The 20109-nt window shown below is 34.5% G+C and overlaps 1 protein-coding gene, 1 non-coding gene and 2 pseudogenes across 3 annotated transcripts in view; all 4 read left to right on the forward strand.

Annotated features, from left to right (window-relative positions):
• Positions 1-20109, forward strand: part of ACSS3 (acyl-CoA synthetase short chain family member 3) — a 156084-nt gene that overhangs the window by 111782 nt on the left and 24193 nt on the right. For both annotated transcript variants that reach the window (XM_011374866.2, XM_011374858.2), the window contains 3 exons: positions 7787-7882; positions 11028-11091; positions 19162-19243. In XM_011374866.2, coding sequence (XP_011373168.1) covers positions 7787-7882; positions 11028-11091; positions 19162-19243 — 242 coding nt within the window. The remainder of the gene's footprint in view (positions 1-7786; positions 7883-11027; positions 11092-19161; positions 19244-20109) is intronic.
• Positions 3296-3414, forward strand: LOC111730104 (annotated as a pseudogene).
• On the forward strand, positions 6099-6217 carry LOC111730186 (annotated as a pseudogene).
• On the forward strand, positions 17806-17915 carry LOC111730194. The gene has a single exon (XR_002776591.1). It is a non-coding gene; the product is annotated as a U6 spliceosomal RNA (small nuclear RNA).

The following is a 20109-nucleotide window of genomic DNA, read 5'->3' on the forward strand; positions in this document are numbered from 1 at the left end:
AAACTCCCATACTGTGGATCTCTTAGCCTAACAAAATAGTTCCCAGTTTCTTTTTTTTTTTCCCCGATGGTTCTAATTTGGAAAATAACAGGTGACTATTCTTCTTGGAAGTCAATGTGGGTCGTGAAAAATAATGCTGAACCCTAATAGGACTGTGTTAAAATTCCTGTTCAACCTCTTACCCTGTGCCCCAGGCAAGTCCTTGATCTTCTGCTCATGCTTTTTTCATGGGCTTGTAGGAAGCCTGAAAAAAGTGAAATATGTACAAACAATGCAACAGAGTTCCTGGCCTATAGTAACACTCAATAAATATATTTCCTTTTCTTTCTATGAATAACCCTTCATGAATACAAAGGCCATTTCAGCATCCTGGTCTGTGGGTAATCTAGACTCAAGAAATCTTGGAATATAGAAACTCAAATTATAAATGAGAAAAAGTAATCTAAAGAGTTTAATTTCCCAAAGTCAACTAGTTAAGATTCGAACTAGAACTCTCATTGTCCTGTGTTGTCCAGAGTCCTCTTCATATTTCTTATCTTGTGCCTTTGTTAATTCAGCATTCTTATCTATTCAACGCCAGGTTATTTATGAGTTTCTCCACAGGTAGAGACAGTGTGCTGGTGATGGAGTGGGATAAGACCAGTGTCTCACAGTTTGAATTAATGGTCTGCTTCCAGTACAAAAAGTTAGGCTGCTTAGAATTAAGTATTCTAAACTATAATCGTACCATCTCGTGAACACAAAGATTAAATTGATTTTCTTTCACTGGTACATCTCACTGTTTCTGCTTTCTTTCTGCTACCACCATTCAAGTTATTTATAGCTAACTATATAGATTCAGAGGTGGAGAGAATGGTTTCTTTACAAATTGCTTCTATGCCCATCGTGATGCTGTAATTAATATGACTCAGCAGTACCAGGCTGCTGAATTGATTTATTTCCAGGACTTCAGCTCTCTGCATGGGCCACCAACTTCTAAATCTATATTGCTTAAACGTAGTGTTTCTAGAACCACAGTGTGGGGCAGAATGGCATATTTCCAGATGCCATAGGAGCTTTTATTTATAGAGCTGGACTTGTGAACCTGCCACCATGTTACTCCTCTTAGCCCTCACTCACGTCTACTTTTCTTTCTGTGTTATTTCTTATTTGAGAGCCAAAACTTTAGGGCTCTTTTCCCATATCCAAACAATCACCAAGACCTTTTGATTCTGAGTATGACTCAAATTTGGTCTCATCTTCCACTATCTCTCACATACATCAGAATACCAACGTTAAGTGATTTCTTGCTGAGTTGGAGTCCTCAGTTTACTGTTCCATTTTGCAACTAAAAAGGTTTTTCTGAAATGCAATTCTGAGCAAATCGTCTCTGCTAAAACCCTCTGTGTCTCCCATTGTTCCCAGAATAATATTCAGATCCTTTAACATGGCACAGAGGGCACGTCAGGATCTGCCTCTGATTCTCTCTCTCATACTGTTTCTTATTATGTCTCTTAGTCCACCACCCACCCCAAACGATGCTCTGCTGAATAACTTGCAGTCAGTCCCTTGATGGTCCAAGTTTTCCACCCTTGAGCATGCTGCTATTTTTATGGCATATCTTTCCACTCTGAACATTCCCTTCCCCTCAAAAATAAGTCTTTCAGTGAGTAGACTATATTCAATAAATATTTATTGAAGGACTGACCTTTGAACATCATTCTTGGAATTAGAAAAGATTGTAACAGAATTATAACAGTAGCATACAGTTTTTTCTCTTTTCCCTGAGTCTTCTATTCTCCTGCTAAATGGTTCATTTTAGGATTGCATTCTGTGATTTGCTATTTGTTTTTGAAAAACCCTGATCTTAACAATGGAAACCAGAGCCTAAAGTCCTGTAAGAAATATGTATTTACTAGTCAGCAAACATTTCCTGAACATAAAATGTCAGGAATTGGACTGTGTTCGGTCTTGCTGATGCAAATAATTTTCAAGTACACAGTAAGAACCTGATTTCAATTGCAGGCTAAGAAAGTTTTTTCATATAATTGTATGTACAATTCTTTTTAAGAACTGCACTGATTCTTTTTTCAAAGATTTTGTAATGTTTTTAATGGTGGGCGTTCCAAGTATCTATTACTGCGTAAAAAAAAAAAAATACTTCAAAACCTAGTAGCTTAAAACAACAATCATATCTTATGATTTTGTGCATCAGGGATATGAGCAGAGATCAGCCAGGGATATTTTGTGCTCCAGGCAGTGTTGGTTGAAACAACTCACATTTTTAAGTGGTGAGTGGGCTGGTCTGGTGGGTCCAAGAAGGCTTCACTCTCTTGCCTGGGAATGACTGGAGGGCTGGTTGCAGCTAAGTCTAGTAACAGAAATGCCTGCAAGTGGAATTTTTGTCTTGGAGGATTCAGAGTGGGCTATCTTACCAGACAGCTGAGAGGTTCCAGAAACAGTGTTATAAAATTCTATAGGCCTGTACCTAAAACAAAGTATCACTTCCACTCTTTCTATTAGTCAAAACCATCAAAATGTAACCCAAACGAAAATAGAGAAGATGTGGATCCCATGTGTTAGGAGGAGCATTGAACAAATTGCGGCCTCTTTACTACCCACCGTGGGCAGCTTCCAAAGTTGTGATGCAGCCTTTGGACTGCTCGACATGGCATACCATTTACTCACCATTCGGAAATAACTTTTGTTAAAATTTTAATGTGCATCTTGTCCAGATGTTGATTTTTGCTCAATGTATTGTGCATTATGTTTTACAAATTTTCTAAACAATATTTTGTGATAATTATTTCCAATTAGATATTTTTCTATGGTGTTTGAATGGTTCATTATTCCTTAATGTGGAATAATCCCTATTTTTGGACAGTCTTCTAAGCTTTAATATAAACAATACTGTGATAAATGTCCTTGATGCTTAATATTTGTGAACTCCCACAAATATTTTCTTGTATATATATCCCTTAAAGTGAAACAACTGAGTTAAAGGGTATGTGCATTTTTAAGGGCTTTTATAATTGCCAAATTACCATTCAGAAATGTTTTATTGATCTATATACCCATTAACACTTATATAACAAAAGTGATCATCTTTCATTTGTATGAGCTGTCTATCTCCCATGTACCACCTAACTGGGCCCTAGTTTTCAGTCAGTCTAGTGAATTCTCATATGAATTGGTTCCTGATATTCAGGAAGCCACAGGAATCTCTTTCATTAACTGGCTATTCTAATGTAGCTTCTGTCTGTTCATGCATTTCTTCCTATGCATCTCTCTGAAAACCCCAAATAAAATAAACCTAGTCTATGATCATGCCACCCTGAACACGCCCGATCTCGTCTGATCTTGGAAGCTAAGCAGGGTCGGGCCTGGTTAGTACTTGGGTGAGAGACCGCCTAGGAATACCAGGTGCTGTAGGCAAAAACAAACAAACAAACAAACAAATAAATAATAAAAAATAAACCTTAGGTCATAGAACCTAAGTGATGAGCAAAAGTTTAAGTAAACCTTATTTGCGTTGTTGTGATTCATTAGCTTCTTTGTTCAAAAGCCTCATTAACTTGAAACATCACTCAGACTAAAAGCGTATGGTCTTACGAGGATTTCAAAGTAGTTTTACATGATCTGTCTCCTCATTACCTCTCTGAGCTTATTTCCTATTAATACTTTCCTCATTCATTCTGTCTCAATCATACAGACTGCCTTACTGTTCCTCAAACACTCTAGAAATAAAACTATCTTAGTACCTTTGCACCTACTGTTCCTCCTGGATTCTTTGTCCCTATATATATATGTACATGACACATGTCCTCACTGTTTTTCAGGTCTTTACTCAAATTTCACCTTCTTCTAGAAGTCTTCACTCAATCTAAAATTGTATCACATGCCCTGTCTGTGCTTTCTTATATTCTTCATGCTTATCACTTATTAATATTTCATTTGTTTTACTTTTGTGTGTTTTCATTGTTTGTCTCTCCAACCAGAATGTGAGCTCCATGAGGGTAGTCATTTTGGTCACTTTTGTTTATTGCTATATCCCTAATTCTAATGATAACACCTAGCACATAGTAGCTGCTCAATAAATATTTGCTCATAAGTGATATATACTACCATTACTTCCATTTGCAAATATAAGAGACTGCGTTCACTCTCTGTCACAAGGATTTTTCTTCTTCTGAGACACAGTCTGGGTGATTTCTGTTCCCTTCTAATCCTCTTTTTTCTATATGAAAAGTGGTACACATGACTTCTTTTAAAAGAACTATGCAACCAGGGCAAATGGTTTAAAACTTCTAGGTTAGGGCAAATGGTTTAAAACTTCTAGGTTAAGGCAAATGGTTTAAAACTTCTAGGTTAGGTCTCAGTGCATTTCATCTGTAAAAAGAATATTCTCTTTTCTTCTATTGGCTTGTAATTGAATTAAATGCAATAATATAAACAACAGGCAAAAAATATAGATATAAACAAAAATTAGCATGATACAGGGCATAATTTATATTTGAAAAAATATATATATTAGTTCTCTTTTCTTTCTTTCCTTTAGAGTTACAAGTTTTAAGGAAAGTTCACTTAGGTAACAACTCATTAATGCAATAAGGTGGAGTGAGGCAATCCAGTTACAAAAAAAAAGTGAAATGTCTGTATTAGCTTCTAATGTAGTATAAATATAAATATACCAACATAACTTATTCTTCACATCCTTCAATTTTCTGCCATCCTCTTCCTAGTTTTCTCGTAGTTAAAGAAATGCTGGTGAATTTCCAAGCATTATGTTTTTCAAAGGTTAGTTATCTTTAGATTTTTCCAAATGCAGCATCCTATTCTGTTCTTTAAAGAGAGTGTTCTGGTTTGTTTTAATATAGCTGTTTCCCAGTCACAATGTGACATCCAGATTTTTTGTCTCCCTAGATAACTGCTAGCCCGTTAATTGTACCCTGGACAGTGAGAAGCAGAGGTTTTTAGAGCATCTTTGAAGTAGGACTTAGGGAGTCCTTAGAAGTTTGGTTAAGGGGGCTATAGCATGCCTGCGGGCTTTCCCTAACCTGAAGCTTTCTTTGCACGTGGACGAGCCCAAGAGCCATTCTGTTTGCATGAATCACAGGTGTGTGTGCTTGCTGTTCAGGTGGATTAGTTCTTGGGCCTCAGGACATTCGATGTATAAAGATAGAAAATCAAAGTAGCTGTAAAAACCATTATGATCTTTCTCATCCACTTTTGTCCTAAATATGGCTCCTCATTATGCTTAGAGTCTTAGGAACTGTCATTTTTTTTTTTCTTGATTGTATCCTTGGTATGTGACTACCAACAATTCTTTATCTAATCCTCTAAATGAATATCAAAATAAGGTCAATAAGATACTCAAATTACTAATGTTCGAAGGAAAAGTTTATATTATCTAAGTAAGTGAATGGATAATCCTATTCACTGACCTGAAAATTCAATCAAAATAATCATATAGAAGAAGATGCTTTTCATGTTGTTTTATAATCATAAACTCTAATGAAACAATTGAAGGTTAAAAGATTTTATAATATGTAATCACTATAGAAAGATGCTTAAGAATCTCAGGAAGTATATATGATGTCAGCTTACTTAGGCAGTAAATATTGATGGTGCTTAACTACTCCTTTCTTGTGCTGTTATTTAAGACTAAGCTTTATCTCACTTCCTCTTCCCACACTCTGTTTCTCCCAGAGTTCTAGGAAGAGCAGAGTGCCGAACTTTTTATAAGAATCCACACTAACATGAGATGAAACAGGGTGTAGTTACAGTTTTGTTGTTGGAGTTCTTTATTTTTCTTTTAGGCAGCAAGTACTAGAGGCAATGGAAGGTACACTTGTAGGGTCCAGAGCCATCTGTTTACTAGTTGCTGACAAGCCTTAGAGTGTTGAGGAACACCTGTGAACTTCAGATGATTGGAATGCTCCATTGATAAACTAAACTTGAGAAGATATGCTTTTAAAAGAGCAAATTTACTTTAGCATCCGCTTCCCACCAGAGTGGGAGGGAGAATAGAAGCATCTTCCTAATGTGACTAAGTACCTTCTGTTTCTGTTGTCATCTTACTCTGTCAGTGCATCTTCCTTTAAGAACCTCACTCTACAGTCTACGGCCGTGCCACCCTGAACGTGCCCAATCTCGTCTGATCTTGGAAGCTAAGTAGGGTCAGGCCTGGTTAGTACTTGGATGGGAGACCACCTGGGATGACCAGGTGCTGTAGGCGTTAAAAAAAAAAAAAAAAAAGACCCTCACTCTACAGAGTTACTTCCTGTCATCACCTTCGCTCTTGTTTCTTCCATCAGTTTTGAAAGATAGTTGAGGTGGGCACTTAGACATTTTTTAAAAGGCAAAGGGAAAATTGCTGTTAACCCTTCCAAACATGCAGATCTTCTCCCAATTCAACTACTGTAGGGAGAATGAGCAGGGTATTGCATGGCTGATGAAATGAGATTTCCTAAAATACTTTTCCATTTTTTGTCTTCATATGAAACTATTTGTGAATTCTTTGTTAAACATCAGAAATCTCTGTTCTGGTTACTGGCTGCTTCTCCTTAGCGGCGACCGTATGGCTTAGCGCCTTAAGCACTGGGCTATGACTTAGGAACTGTGTTTTTATGTTTAAGAGTCCATCTTCTGTTATTGATGACAGCTGAGCCACCATCCATAAAATGTGAGTAATAAATTATACTAGAAAGTAAAGAACAGCAATAAATTCTTCTCATCATTCTGAAGTGATATAAATGTATGTAAATTATGATAGAGACCACGGTGGGAGGAATACATTCTGAATACTTAGGGAAACAGACGTTTCTGATATTTTGGATTACTTGGAATTTGTTTGGTTTGGCAATTAATTCCTTAGGCGTATGTACGTGTATGTTTGTGTATATAATAATAAGCCAGTAGTTTTGAAACTTTTCACTATCAATACCCTCTTTTCTTGTTCCTACACAGATACAAATCTCATATTTAAAAGATTCTGTTAAGTACAAACTTGTGTTTACCAAATAACAAATGCTTTCCTCCATAAAAATGATCACTTTCTTATGTTTATTATGTAATAGCTGCTATTATTCTAACTGTTAAAACTGGAGATAGAGAAAACAAATTTAACATTTTTGTTAATCAATGCCAACTAATTGTAGGTAAGTCTTTGGCCTTGCTGAAATACTCAGCAGAGTAAAAATATCTTTTTTTTTTTTCCCCTATATTTTTGGCCTTCTAGAAGTCCAGAAAAAACAGATTGAGAAAACATTGGTAAATTCAACTTTAGATACAAGGTCTCTAGGCAGGTGTAGTTCTTAAAAATATTAGAGTATGATATTGTTTAAAATTTTGGGGTTACTTATTCCACAGACTAAGCTATAAATAGCAAATATTTCATATATAGCTGTTACTTACCATGATAAAATAATTCTCGGTGAGTTAAGAGAAAGCATCTTTTCTAGAAATCTTTCGTTTTTAACATGTGTTGTAAAACTCTGACAGTCACGTAATTCTCCGTTCTTTATGCCTCCTGATCCACAGCTGAGAACACTATTGAGGCCTTTCTTTTCTTTAAAGAAGCACTACTATATATATTATTTTAAATTTGTGTTTTTAAGTTTTAGAGATGCTGATATGGTATAAATTACTGGATTTTAAAAATTTACAATAATGCATTTGCACTATTTATCTATTCCTCATGCAATTAAATTCTGTGACAGACTTGGGGGAGAGGAGGAGTAACGCACTAAAGAAATCATGATCTCAGATTGAAACATTAAGTGGTAAATAATATTTCTTTTTTCAGAGACTGGATCCCCAATTACAGCGTCATGCATTGGATTAGGTAATTCTAAAACACCTCCTCCAGGACAAGCAGGAAAAAGTGTCCCAGGATACAATGGTGAGATATGACCCTGATTATTTAAAATATGTAATGTTAATAAATTTGGCAATTTTTGTGCATAGTGTGAATCATATTACATGAAACATACTAGGTGCTTAGTAAGTATTTGATTGAATGAATACCTGTATTCAAAAGGAATGCCTTAATTTTTATGAGCCGATTTGATCAAAAGTAAGATTGTAGGCTTCGAAGGACACGTTCTAAATGACGTCAAAACCAAGAAAATATGTTATATATAAGGCATGTTAAAGGTATGGATGTGAAATAAATATGTATGGAATACCTGCTAGGTGCTGAGTACTTTACATACATCATTTCATGCTGAAGGATATTTAATTCAGAGATATTATTACCACTTCAGAGATGAGTTAACTGGTGCCCAAAGAGACCAAATAACTCTCCTAAGGTAACACAACTGGTTAAGTCCTGAAGACGATGCAAACTCTTGTGTTTCTTTTGTTTGTTTGCTTGTTTTTGTTACAAAAGCTGCAGTTTTTTCCCATTGTATACACTACTTTTTAATTTAGGAGTGATGATAAGGTTTTTGAAACTCTCGGCTAAAAATAAGTGTAAAAAATAAGGATTCTAAAAAGAAAAATCATTTCATTCATGCTGATGGTATGTGACAATGAGATACAATATTTTTCAATATTTGTTTTTAAATTGGTAGTAGTGATTATAATAGTTCAATAACTACTCTTGGACTCAATTTCCTAGTTGTATAACTTATACAAGTCATCTAACTTTTTTTAAAATTAAATTTATTGGATGACATTGGTTAATAAAATTATATAGGTTTCAAGTGATACATCATATGTATATTGTATTGCATGTTCACACCCCAAAGTCAGATCTCTTTTCGTCACCATATATTTGACTCCATTTAACCCTTATCTACCTCCCCTCCTTCTCCCTTTCCCTCTGGTAACCACTAAACTTTGGTTTGTGTCTATGAGTTTTGTTTGTTTGTCTTGTTTGTTTGTCACTTTCAGTTTTATATCCTACATATGAGTGAAATTATATGGTTCTCAACTTTTTCTTTCTGATTTATTTCACTTAACATGTTAATCTCAAGATCTATCCATGTTGTCACAAATGGCAGTATTTCATCTTTTCTTATGGCTGAGTAATATTCCATTGTATATCTAAATTTTCCATTATATATCTAACTTTTCAAACATTCAATTTTCTTATTTCTAAATGGGAATAATTCTACGTGCTTCATTGTGTTACAACACAATGAAGCATTAACACAAGCGTCTGCTAATAGAAAGACTGAATTCAGTCTTAGGTACTAGTATTATTGATATTTAAGGAAAGCCAGATGGACAGACTTGATTTAGACTCACACTTTCATTTTAGAGACAAGGAAAATGAAGCACAGAAGTTATTTGTATAAGGTCATACAATTTAACTTAATTAGATTTATGAGGAAAACACAGCTTTTTGAGACAGAATATGATTCATACATATATTCCTATTTGCATATAAATTACAAAATTTAGACATTTGTCTTTTGCTTCTCTAACATAAAAATATTGTATTTTCCTCCAAGGACAATGACTGGTTAAGAAAATATGGGTCATTTGGTTTAACCCAACAGATATATTTATAAAAAGATATTAAGTTTAAGGGCAGAAATAGATATTCTATGAAGTCAGTGACTTCTCCAGGCATGGAAAGGTGAATCCAGTTTTAGTGAAATCTTCCCTTTGAACAGTTCTGTCATCTCTACTCCTTTTGTCAGAAAAACTGCTTTTGTGTTGGGCCATTTTTAGGAGCTGATGCTTCTGGGAGATTTAAACACATTTCCTTTTCAGTAGTTCAGTACCATTTTTATATCGAGTTGTAAGAAAGAGTTAAACTTTGATGCCTCATGGAATTTCAGTACAGAAGTTTCTCATTGTCTGAAAGCCAATTTATAACCAAGGAAATAGTGACTTTGTGACTTATGATCTTTATATGTTTTGTAGCTATTCAGAGATTCAAAAGCATAACATAACATTCAATATTATAATAAAAAAGTAGTATCCTTTTGAGACAGAAAGGAAACCATTTTTGTGTGAAAATCATTCAATGTAATGTAACAGTTTCACATTCATTGAGTACCTTATGCAAGCTTATAACTTTATTATTTTTTTCAAGTAATTCTTGTACCAACACTATGAGAAAGGAACTACTCCCACTTTTTAGATAGGAAATTGAAGGGGTAATAGGATGTGCTCAGGGGCACATAGTAAATTGTCCACTGTGCTGGGATTTGTGGAAACAAAGATGAATTAGGCATGGCCTCCACCCTTAATGACCTCACAATCTAGTGAGAGACAGATAGCTACACTGCTAATAATTATAAGACTAGAATTTTAAAACAAAGTGCTCTGGGCACACAAGGAAAGGAGTGATTAATTTTGGGGGGAATAATGTCTTTTTTTCATAGCTTCTTTCAGTAGAATAACCTGGATGGATGAAGCCACATAAAGAATCTATTAAATCTTAAAACATAATGATGTATCCTCATTTCCATTTCTTTTTCCATTAAGGGTTATTGAATGTAGATACAAGCTTTGATCTCCTAAAATCTTTTAGGATTTTAACAGTATAGCACAGAAAGCATTGGAATAAAATTTGGAAGGTTAAATTGACCTTTCAGACTTGTACGTGGATATGAAGACTTAAATCAGAAAAATGAGATTTCCAGGCTTTTAAATACTTTATTTTTATTGCTCGAAATATTTTTTAGTGTTTTTTTTTAACTTGACTTGTTTTCTTTAATTTTTGAAAAGCTAAACATATTTTTAATGCTTTCGATAGAATGGAAAGATACGTTAAAGTGGATATGAATATAGATCATGAAATTACCAGCATGTTTGAAATAGGATGTATTTATATAAGAGAGATTCTGAAAGAAAATTTATGAACTTGTTAGAAATCAAAAGCATGTACTCTGTATTTTTGGTGAGACCTTTTAGCTTTCTTATATATGTTCATGGTCTCATAAGAATTATAATACACCTTTCTTAAGCTAGTATTTTGGGTGTTGAAAAAGGAAATATGGGAACACTTAAGCATTAAAGTCATGCATTTTAATTCAAATTTTTATTTATTTGTTTGTTTGATTATTTATTTATGCTTGACTTTTCAGTTATGGTTTTGGATGACAACATGCAAAAACTGAAGGCTCGGTGTTTAGGAAATATTGTGGTAAAGTAAGCAAAATTTTAATACTATTATTTACAAGAGCAAGAATTGATATATAATATTAAAAAAATAATGAAATGCTTGCAGTGATATTACTGGTGAGGAGCTTGCAGAATAAGCTTGAGTATTGTTTGAGAAAACACAGTGCCAACTCTTTAAACATTGAAGGCCTATAAAGTAGAACAAATTGAGATAAATTTTTTAAAAAGATAAATTGTGTATCCTTTTAATAACCTTTTCTGATTATACAAGTAATACCCAGGTGGTAAAAGTAACTTAAATATCAAAAATATAGAGAAGTATAATTACTGTACTCCCACATTTCATTGATACACTGTTAATTTTCATATTTGATTTTTCTCTTTTTGATAAACATTTTAGATTGTTGAAACAGTTCAGTTTATTCTTGTAGATTGTTGTTTTTCTTTAACCCTATTTCACGACTATTTTTAACTCTTACTCTGTCTTTTAAAAATGTTTATCCCCATTCTAGGCCTCTTAGTTTTTTTTTTTTTAATATTTATGATTATAAATAATACTATGTTGAACATTTTTTGTGTTGTCTTTTCTCCTTTTCTGATAATTACTATAATATTGAATAGATTTCTAAAAGTGTAATTACTGAGTCAAACATCATAATATAAAATCCCTGACTCATCAGGTAGCACAATTCCTTGTTAACATTTTTTGTCCTTGATCAGGCAAAGTGCCAAAATTTGAAGTAAAAATATTTAAATTTAATATGATTAAATCAATATTTTAAAATTGTTATGCTGGTGGAAGCTGACGTGGAAGTTGATTAAGTTGGAGACACACAGTATGTGACATTTTAATAGTTGACACAGGTTGCTTAGTGCCTCTGATTAGCATGATATTGACATTTTCACTGATATGGTTTAAGTAGAATATACTGATATGGTTTAAAGAAAATGAGCTGGTATAAATAAAAGACATTGCATGTCAAATTTTAAAAAAAAGATTGTTTTCCCATTTATTTGAAATAATCTTTATTACTTGGCATTCTCAAATTGATATAAGATTGTCTCAGGCTAATATACCATTTGTAGTCATATTTTTCTGAATCAGAATCCATGTTAAAATAGAGCTGGTTGGAATTTGGCCTGTAAGCGGCGAAATGTTGGGGATGGGGGAGGGCTTGCTAAAGAATTAATCTGAACAAGATTGTGAGCGGATGTTTAGTTTGTTTAGGGAAGCACGTGGTTTTTCAGAGCTTTTAAAAACACTCTAGCAGCATACATTTTTATATAACCTCCTAACTTTGAGTGAGTCATCTATTTCATCAAGCAACTTTGCAAGATCCCATGGCAGTATTTGATACCAGCACGGTTTTAAGCCCCTCATGCATTCTGTTACTCTAATTATTGGTGGCTTTGCCCCACATTTGTTCAAAAATAATAAATTATAATAATAGCCCACATAAACTGTATTTTTTTCTTGTAACCATTAGTATGCCTTCAAGTAATCGAAGGTAATTAAACTACTGCTTTAAAACATTCGATGGTTTAGATTGGCGCCAATTTAGAATAATTTTTTCTCCCTCTCTATATCTAAACAGGGAATTTTATTGTTCAGATTTGGTATTTTGAGATTTTATTATAAATTATTTGAGGATAAAATATAACATGCAGTAGACTTTGATTCCTCTCTTAAGGTAATAGTAAAATTGGGTATTTGAAAATATTATATGTGTAATATATAATAATATGTAATTATATTTGAAAGGTAAAGTAAAAATAATCAAGAAAAAAATTTGTCATCAAGATCTCTCTTTAAAAAAAAAAACAACAGTTCTCGAAGGCTTATTTCAGGAACGTTATTTTTCATCTGTGAGCTAAAGGATTCCCTTTTGAAATCCACACCTCTAGTAGCCATTTCTCTCTAACTTATTGACCTGAAAATTATTCATGAATCCCAATGGCTACTTGCAGTATGCCTAAAATATTTTCATATTTAACATCTATTAAGAAGATTTGTTTGTGTCAGTCCATAGATATTGTGTGTGCCTTGAGGGGGTACATCATTCTTCCAGAATGGAAAATGGCCAATTAATGTTTTTTAAGAGCACATAATAAATAAATGCTTAATTGAATTAAATGAAGGGGAAAAGCACACCTTCTTGACTTAACAAAAATTATTGTGATTAAAAAAAAAAACCTGTATAATTTGAGAGATAATCATTCTTTCCCACATTTTAAAGAAAATCTATGATCTGGAAGCCTGGTTCTTTCCAGAGACTAGCTACATGGACCCAGAACCACCTGGTGGCCTATAAAAGGTGTTTTATTAGGGATTATATAGAGTATCAAGGGTTCACAAAATATCCAAAATTCTAAACTTTAAGAAAAATACATTGATTCTCAAATTTAAAAATTTATAATCAAAATGAATACATGTTTAATTAAATATCTATAAAATTTAACATTGTAAGAACTTTATTGTCAGTATGCCTTTAAAAATTTTTCATGTTATTGTGGACAATTTTTAGGTTGTACTTTCTCACTTCTCATGATTTCTGAATATACAATGATTGCTATATTTTATTATCTTTGCACGTTTAGGGGGTAAGGCCACTAGAAATAAGAATGAGGGCCTAAAACTGATCTGGCATCAAAAGCCACCACTGGGCATGCTTTGTATCAAAAACTAGAATAGTCTTTGAAAGAATAATATTCCCTAATGGTATTTTTATGTTCACTAATTATACTTATAGTGATTATAAAGAATAGAGGGCGAAATCTGCATGGGATATTTGAAATGTATAAGGCTCAAACTATAATAAAATAAGTCAATAAAGATAATAGCTCATTGTTTTAATGTCAAATTCATTTGCTTTCTGTAAGTACAGCTATAGCTTCCTGTTTCACTATAAAATCTGTTGTGAATACTATAACATTGGAAACTATATTTTCCTGGCAGTTTATTTAAAATCTGTCATATTTCCATACTTTATAAGATACTAAATGTAATAATTCATTTTATTGTATTAAGATGCCCCATTCCCAAATTGGAAAAGTGACATGTGGTAATTTTGAGAAAAACTCTTGATCCCCTTTGGTTTTCAAATTCCTTTGTTAAGGCTTTTTAGAAATCGCAGCTTTGCTCTTCTGGGAATCCCTTAACCAGAAGGTAGACATTTTAGTGATTTCTAAACTACTGTAGACTTTAGGGTGTAATAAACAAGAATCCTGAAGTTTCGTAGATTACTTGGACTCATGGGGTTTACCTTTCTTGTAGAAGAGAAAACCTTATGTCTGCATGAATGTTAGAAAATTACTTTGATTTTGAAACTTACTCCAGGCAGTTAATTTAGTGGGAAAGTTATGATATCTGAATTATTATTAATACAAAATGTTCATGTGTTTTAGAAGGTGCTCCTTCAGTTGCATCCAGAACTCCAAATTGCAGAAATAAAACTATGAGTCAGTAATTTCCAGGCAACACAGAACAGGGCATGAAAGAAAATATTAACTGCAATTGCCTTCCTCAGTACCACAGTGCTCACTGTTATTAAAGCTGTAGGTCTCTGGCTCTTCCTCTCTTGTAGGCATACTCCTTTTTTTTTTTTTTTTCCTCTGACCAGATCCGGTTGTTGCTATTGGAAGTGCAGGGTGGCTGCCTACTGCTGTGTTCTACTGGCCTGTGCCTTGCAGGCAATGATGGAGTGCGGGGGGATCTGTGTGGCTTTGTCTGAGTGCCTCATACTCGGGTGCCTGCCAATTTCTCAGCCTCCAGATATTGAACTCTTGGCCCTTAATGATGTTTGTTCACATCTTTACAGCTTAGGGGAGCGATTCAGTCACTGCACTGCGTCGTCTTGGGAGAGGGTCAGGACAGCTTTCTTTTCATCAGTGTATCCTCTGAGTAAAACCGAGGATGTCATATAATTGTAAAGTTCCTTTCTAAATCTTAGTACAGATTTTAGTATGATCTTTTAAAGCCTTACAGCAATACTGTGAGGTAGGCAGTGGGACAGATATTATCTTCTTTTTCGACGTGGGAGTCTAAATGTCATTAGTAGTTACACAGCTAGAACTCATATTTATTAGCCAGTCTTTTGTTTGCCTAGAGGGAAAGAAATTATGGCCTAGTCAGTTTCTTTCGGGGAGATAAAAAGTAGCTTCATGTGGAAACCAAGGACAGCCTAAAGACCACGTAGGAAAAACTGCAGGAGCCCAGTTGGATCTAACTTCAGGATTCTGTAGGAAACAGGAGTTATGTCTTCAATTTATTTCTGTTACCTTAGGGGTTCCCGGTGGGGCAGTGAATATAGACCATCCTTTACCTAAGATTAGAGGGATCTAGTTTTATATTTCAGATTGGTCAGAAATATGTTGCTTTCTACAGAGATGGATGGTCTCCTCCTTTCTTAGCTTTTTAAGGATTTCTCTGCACTCTGATGCCTCCCCCTTACCTCCATGTATTACTGCTGCCTGCTGTTCCTCTTCCCCATTAAAGAGGGTCTCTTTGGAAAGCACATACTCTAAGAGGAACTTCTGGTTCACTATTGTATAGATTGCAGCAAAACTCCCTTTTTCATTCTACTTGGAAAATTGGAAGTGTTGAGGAAGGTATCATAGGGTAATAACATTTGATCTTCGATTTGAAGAATGAGTGTAGACATTAACCAGACTATTTCTTAATGTTTTCATAAATTTTCCTTTCTTCTGCCAGTCCAATGTATTTTTATGTTATTGTAATTACAAAAAAAGTGTTCATTTTTTTTTTATTGCTTCAGATAAAGAACCCCAGTGCACTCACCATTCCAGAAGGAAGAGCTGAGTTTAATATAGAATAATGATTAGGATGGCAACATGGAAAGTGTTAATTTGGAGTACTGCAAAAAAAAAAAAAAAAATTCTGCCCTCTGCTCTGGCTCAGACACACCTAACTTCTCTGTGGAGCTTATTGCTTCTCTCCTCACACTTTTTGCTTCACTGATGCATATTCACAAACACTTCCAATTTTATAACCGTCTCTTTTCTCATTTTCTTTAGGACAGTTAGATGGTGTCTTCCATGGTTCTTCCTTTAGTGTCTCTTTTCAGTATTCAAATGACAACATTTGTATTTTTAGATACTAGACTTTATTCATGAAGAACACATAGCATTCCCTTATTTTATCCTACTAATTATCAAGTGCAACTTCGCATCTTGCTTTCCAGCCTGTTTCTCAGTTATACTTGGGGATAATGAAGTAGTTTGTGGGAGCATAATTTGTGACAGACACATTTGCCATTTCCAGCAGGTCTATACCTTGACTAGTGATAAAATCTTCCCTTCCAAAAGCTCCTTGCAGTACAGGGTTTAACCATCTGCTGTTAAACTTGCCTGACAAACGTCTTAAATGTTTACATCAACTTAATGAAACAGACATCATTCATGACAGTCTTTCTCCCTATATGTATTCTAAAGAATACTCATTTCCTGTAGTGCACAATATACCAGGATCTCCTCGGGTCTGACACCAGAGTTTATATCTTGGTATCATTAATGTCTAACATAGTGACTGAGGAGTACCAAGCACTCACCCAACAAATATTGATTGAATGAAGAAAATAAATGCATGAGTTAATTCATGCATGTGCATGCATGCATGAATGAATGAATAAAACAATCAAATAATTCCTCTGATGTTTTCTTCTCTAACTTGCATATTTTCATCCTCTCTCCACTGGCTACTTCTATCTAAATCTTCCCCATCCTACATCAGCCTGCCTCTCTGCATTAAACCACCCATTTATATCTCTCCTTCCATTTAACCACAAAGTTTTAAAAAATGTAGTCTAACTTTACTGCCTCCACTTACTTCTTGTTTACTCCTTAATCACTCCAGCTATTGCCTGCTCAACTCTATTGAAATGGCAATCCTAAAATACTCAAAATATCTTAATTACGAAGTTCTATGGCCCCTGTTGATCCACTTTCAAACATTTGCACTTTATTTGACCTTGTTGAATATTTTAATATTGACTGGTCAATATTAAAACTCTGCTCTAGTGGCTCCTATGACACTACTTTTTATTTTTATTTTTGTTCAATAGTTCTTTTTTTTTCTGGTCCTTTTTTGAAACTGGTGTTTGGCCTTGGATTTCTCTTTATTCTGTACTATCTTTCTGGACAATATCCTTGGTATGTTATTCTTAATTTCCAAGGCCTATAAGTATGTACTAACTTATGCAGACCTTTCTCATGGGAATGATAATCCATATTGTTCCTGTTCTTCAGAAAATTTATGCAGGTATTTAAAGTTTCTTACAACAGCTGTGTCCTTAAATCTTATTTTTTTGGAGGATGGCTACCTATACTTTTAATTCTCTATGCTTTCATTAATTATAAGAATATAGTCTATATGTTACTAATTTCTAGTACCATATTTTTCTCAGGAAGTAAGAGAAAACACAGATTATCTGGCATCTTCTTTGATGAATAGAGGTTGCAAATTTAACCAACTTCTGGGAAGTATAAAAGGTTCCCTTCCTTTCCAGTAACACTTTTACCAGAAAATGCTAAACTCTTGGTCCCATGTACATACCTGAATTTGGTATACGCTAGGGCACTAGGAAACTCAGATTATCTTCAACACACTAAATACAACTCTAAGTTGTTATTGCAAGCACTTAGGTATCTCCATTTACTGTTAGGAGACAGTATATGGATGCCGGTGGACCAAATCTTGGATTTGGGGTAGATAAAATGAAAGAGGTGCTGCTTGCTTTGGCAGCCCATATACTAAAATTGTAACAATACAGAGAAGATTAGCACGGGCCCTGCATGAGGGTGACATGCAAATTCATGATGTGTTCTATATTTTAAGAAAAGTGAAAGAGATGCTTGTTTAACAGTATATCCTTCTATATACACGGAGTTTTAAGATGGGCGATGTTATGTGTTTAAGGGTTCGGATTAGCATTTCTGTACATCCATAATCAGGTAGAACTCAGAAACAGATGCTGCCATTAGACTGACATGTGCATTCTAATTTGCCTCAGACCCCACTACTCTCTGTTGCCCTCAATCCAACCTGAATGTTGGTTGCTATTTATTATCACAGTTACCTTTTATTTTTTTTATTGTAAGGATATATTTTCTTACACCAATGTATCTGGTTAAAAAATGTCACCATGAAAGATAGAAAAGACTGTATAACATGCATGATGTATTTCTTGAGAACAACTGAAAATTATTTCTTATTTCATGTGCAGGAATGTATCTCCATCAGATTTATTATTGTTTGTTTTACACATAATCAATGTTACTTCTTCTGGCCTGTATTGGCTTTTGATTTACCACCTCTTCTTAGTGTCCTCTTCGCCTCTTTATCCTCGGCATCCTGAACATGCTGCTAACTTGAATGATTTCTAGTGGTTGCCATATTCATATTGTATTTTAATATTTAATAATCAATGACTTTTACACTTGCTTGTAAAATATTAACAACTAAAATGAACCAATGAAGCAAAATTATATACATGATGATTTAGAAGGATTAACATGGCAAAGTCAGTTAAAAGGACTGGAAAGGATTGCCTGATTCAGCCTGCTGCCTGCAACGGGTTTTGTGATGAAAAGTAATAATAACAATTGCAACAGCTGCAGCATAGCAGTATCTCTGTAGTTTTGTTTTGTTTTTTGTTTTTTTAACAGGTTACAGAATGCTTTCACATGCATTTTATGTAATTTTATAAGTTCCAGTAATGCAGATGTAGTATTTGCCTATGGTGGAAGGTTATTTCTCTTAAAAAATAATTCAGTTATGAATTTTTGTGTATGGTTGTTATACTTCTTATTGCAACAGTAATTGCAGATGGTAACTATTTGAATGCCAAATGTGTGCCTTTTGTGCCCTTTCCAGTAACTACAGTTATTCTTCAGTGACTCTGCTATGTCATGATCAACTACTTCAGCCTCAATTAGACATGATCTGTCCAGCAGATTTACAGATTACACTTCAGTATGGGATCTGAATTGTAATTATCCATCACTGGAAAATTATTAGTTCTAACCAATCTCTTTATTACCACTTTCATCATAATTCTGACTGCTCTGTTTTTATACAAGGTTGCCATTACCACCTGGGGCTTTTTCAGGACTCTGGAAGAATCAGGAAGCATTCAAGCATTTATACTTTGAAAAGTTTCCTGTAAGAACCTTATTATGTTTTTTTACTTATTATATACTTCTTTACAGTTCTTGACTATTAAAGTGAGCAGCTTGCTTCTAGAGTTATAGATCACAAAGCAACTTTTAAAGGTTATCTGGAATAGTTGTTACATATCAGGGATAAGGATGTCCAAACCACAGATGTCTAAATAAGTAATTTTTATGTTTATTTTTATCAGTCTCTGGACATACACATTTCTCAGTTCTCTTAGCTGCTTTTCCTGGAATTTGATAGCCCATATTATCAGGAAATTTTTTGTGAAGTTAAAACTTTTTGGGGCTTCCTATATTATTTCCTCCATTGCAGTGGTCCCCAACCTTTTGGCACCAGGGACCGATACTCCTATGAGAATCTAATGCCTGATGACCGTAGGTGGAGCTGAGGTGGTGATGCTAGGGTTGGGGAGCAGCTGCAAATACAGATGAAGCTTCCCTCGCTGGCCCGCCACTCACCTTCTGCTGTGAGGCCCAGTTCCTACTAGGCCGTGGACCGCTATCAGTACTAGCCCAGGGGCGGGAGATGCCTGCTCCATTGGATTCCCATGCACAGACCAAGAACACGTTGTCAGAACTGTACGCTGTCTTTAGGGCCCCTTTACCTCCTCTGCTCCGAGTTATGTGACCAAAATTCATTTGGCTTGCCAGATCTTGTATGTTTTCCTCCCTTTACCTATTTTTGACATTTTTTCCTGAGTGTTCTCAGCTCTTTATTTTAAAATCCCATTTTAAAATACAGATACAGGATATCAAAAAGTGTCTTCCTGTTTTCTGTTTGTCATTTACCTATTACTCTGTGCCACCATTATGTGTTTTGTGTTTATAACAGCACTTTATTGATAATACATG

The sequence above is a fragment of the Pteropus vampyrus genome, unplaced genomic scaffold (genome assembly GCF_000151845.1).
Source record: "Pteropus vampyrus isolate Shadow unplaced genomic scaffold, Pvam_2.0 Scaffold9, whole genome shotgun sequence".
NCBI classification, from domain to species: Eukaryota; Metazoa; Chordata; class Mammalia; order Chiroptera; family Pteropodidae; genus Pteropus; species Pteropus vampyrus.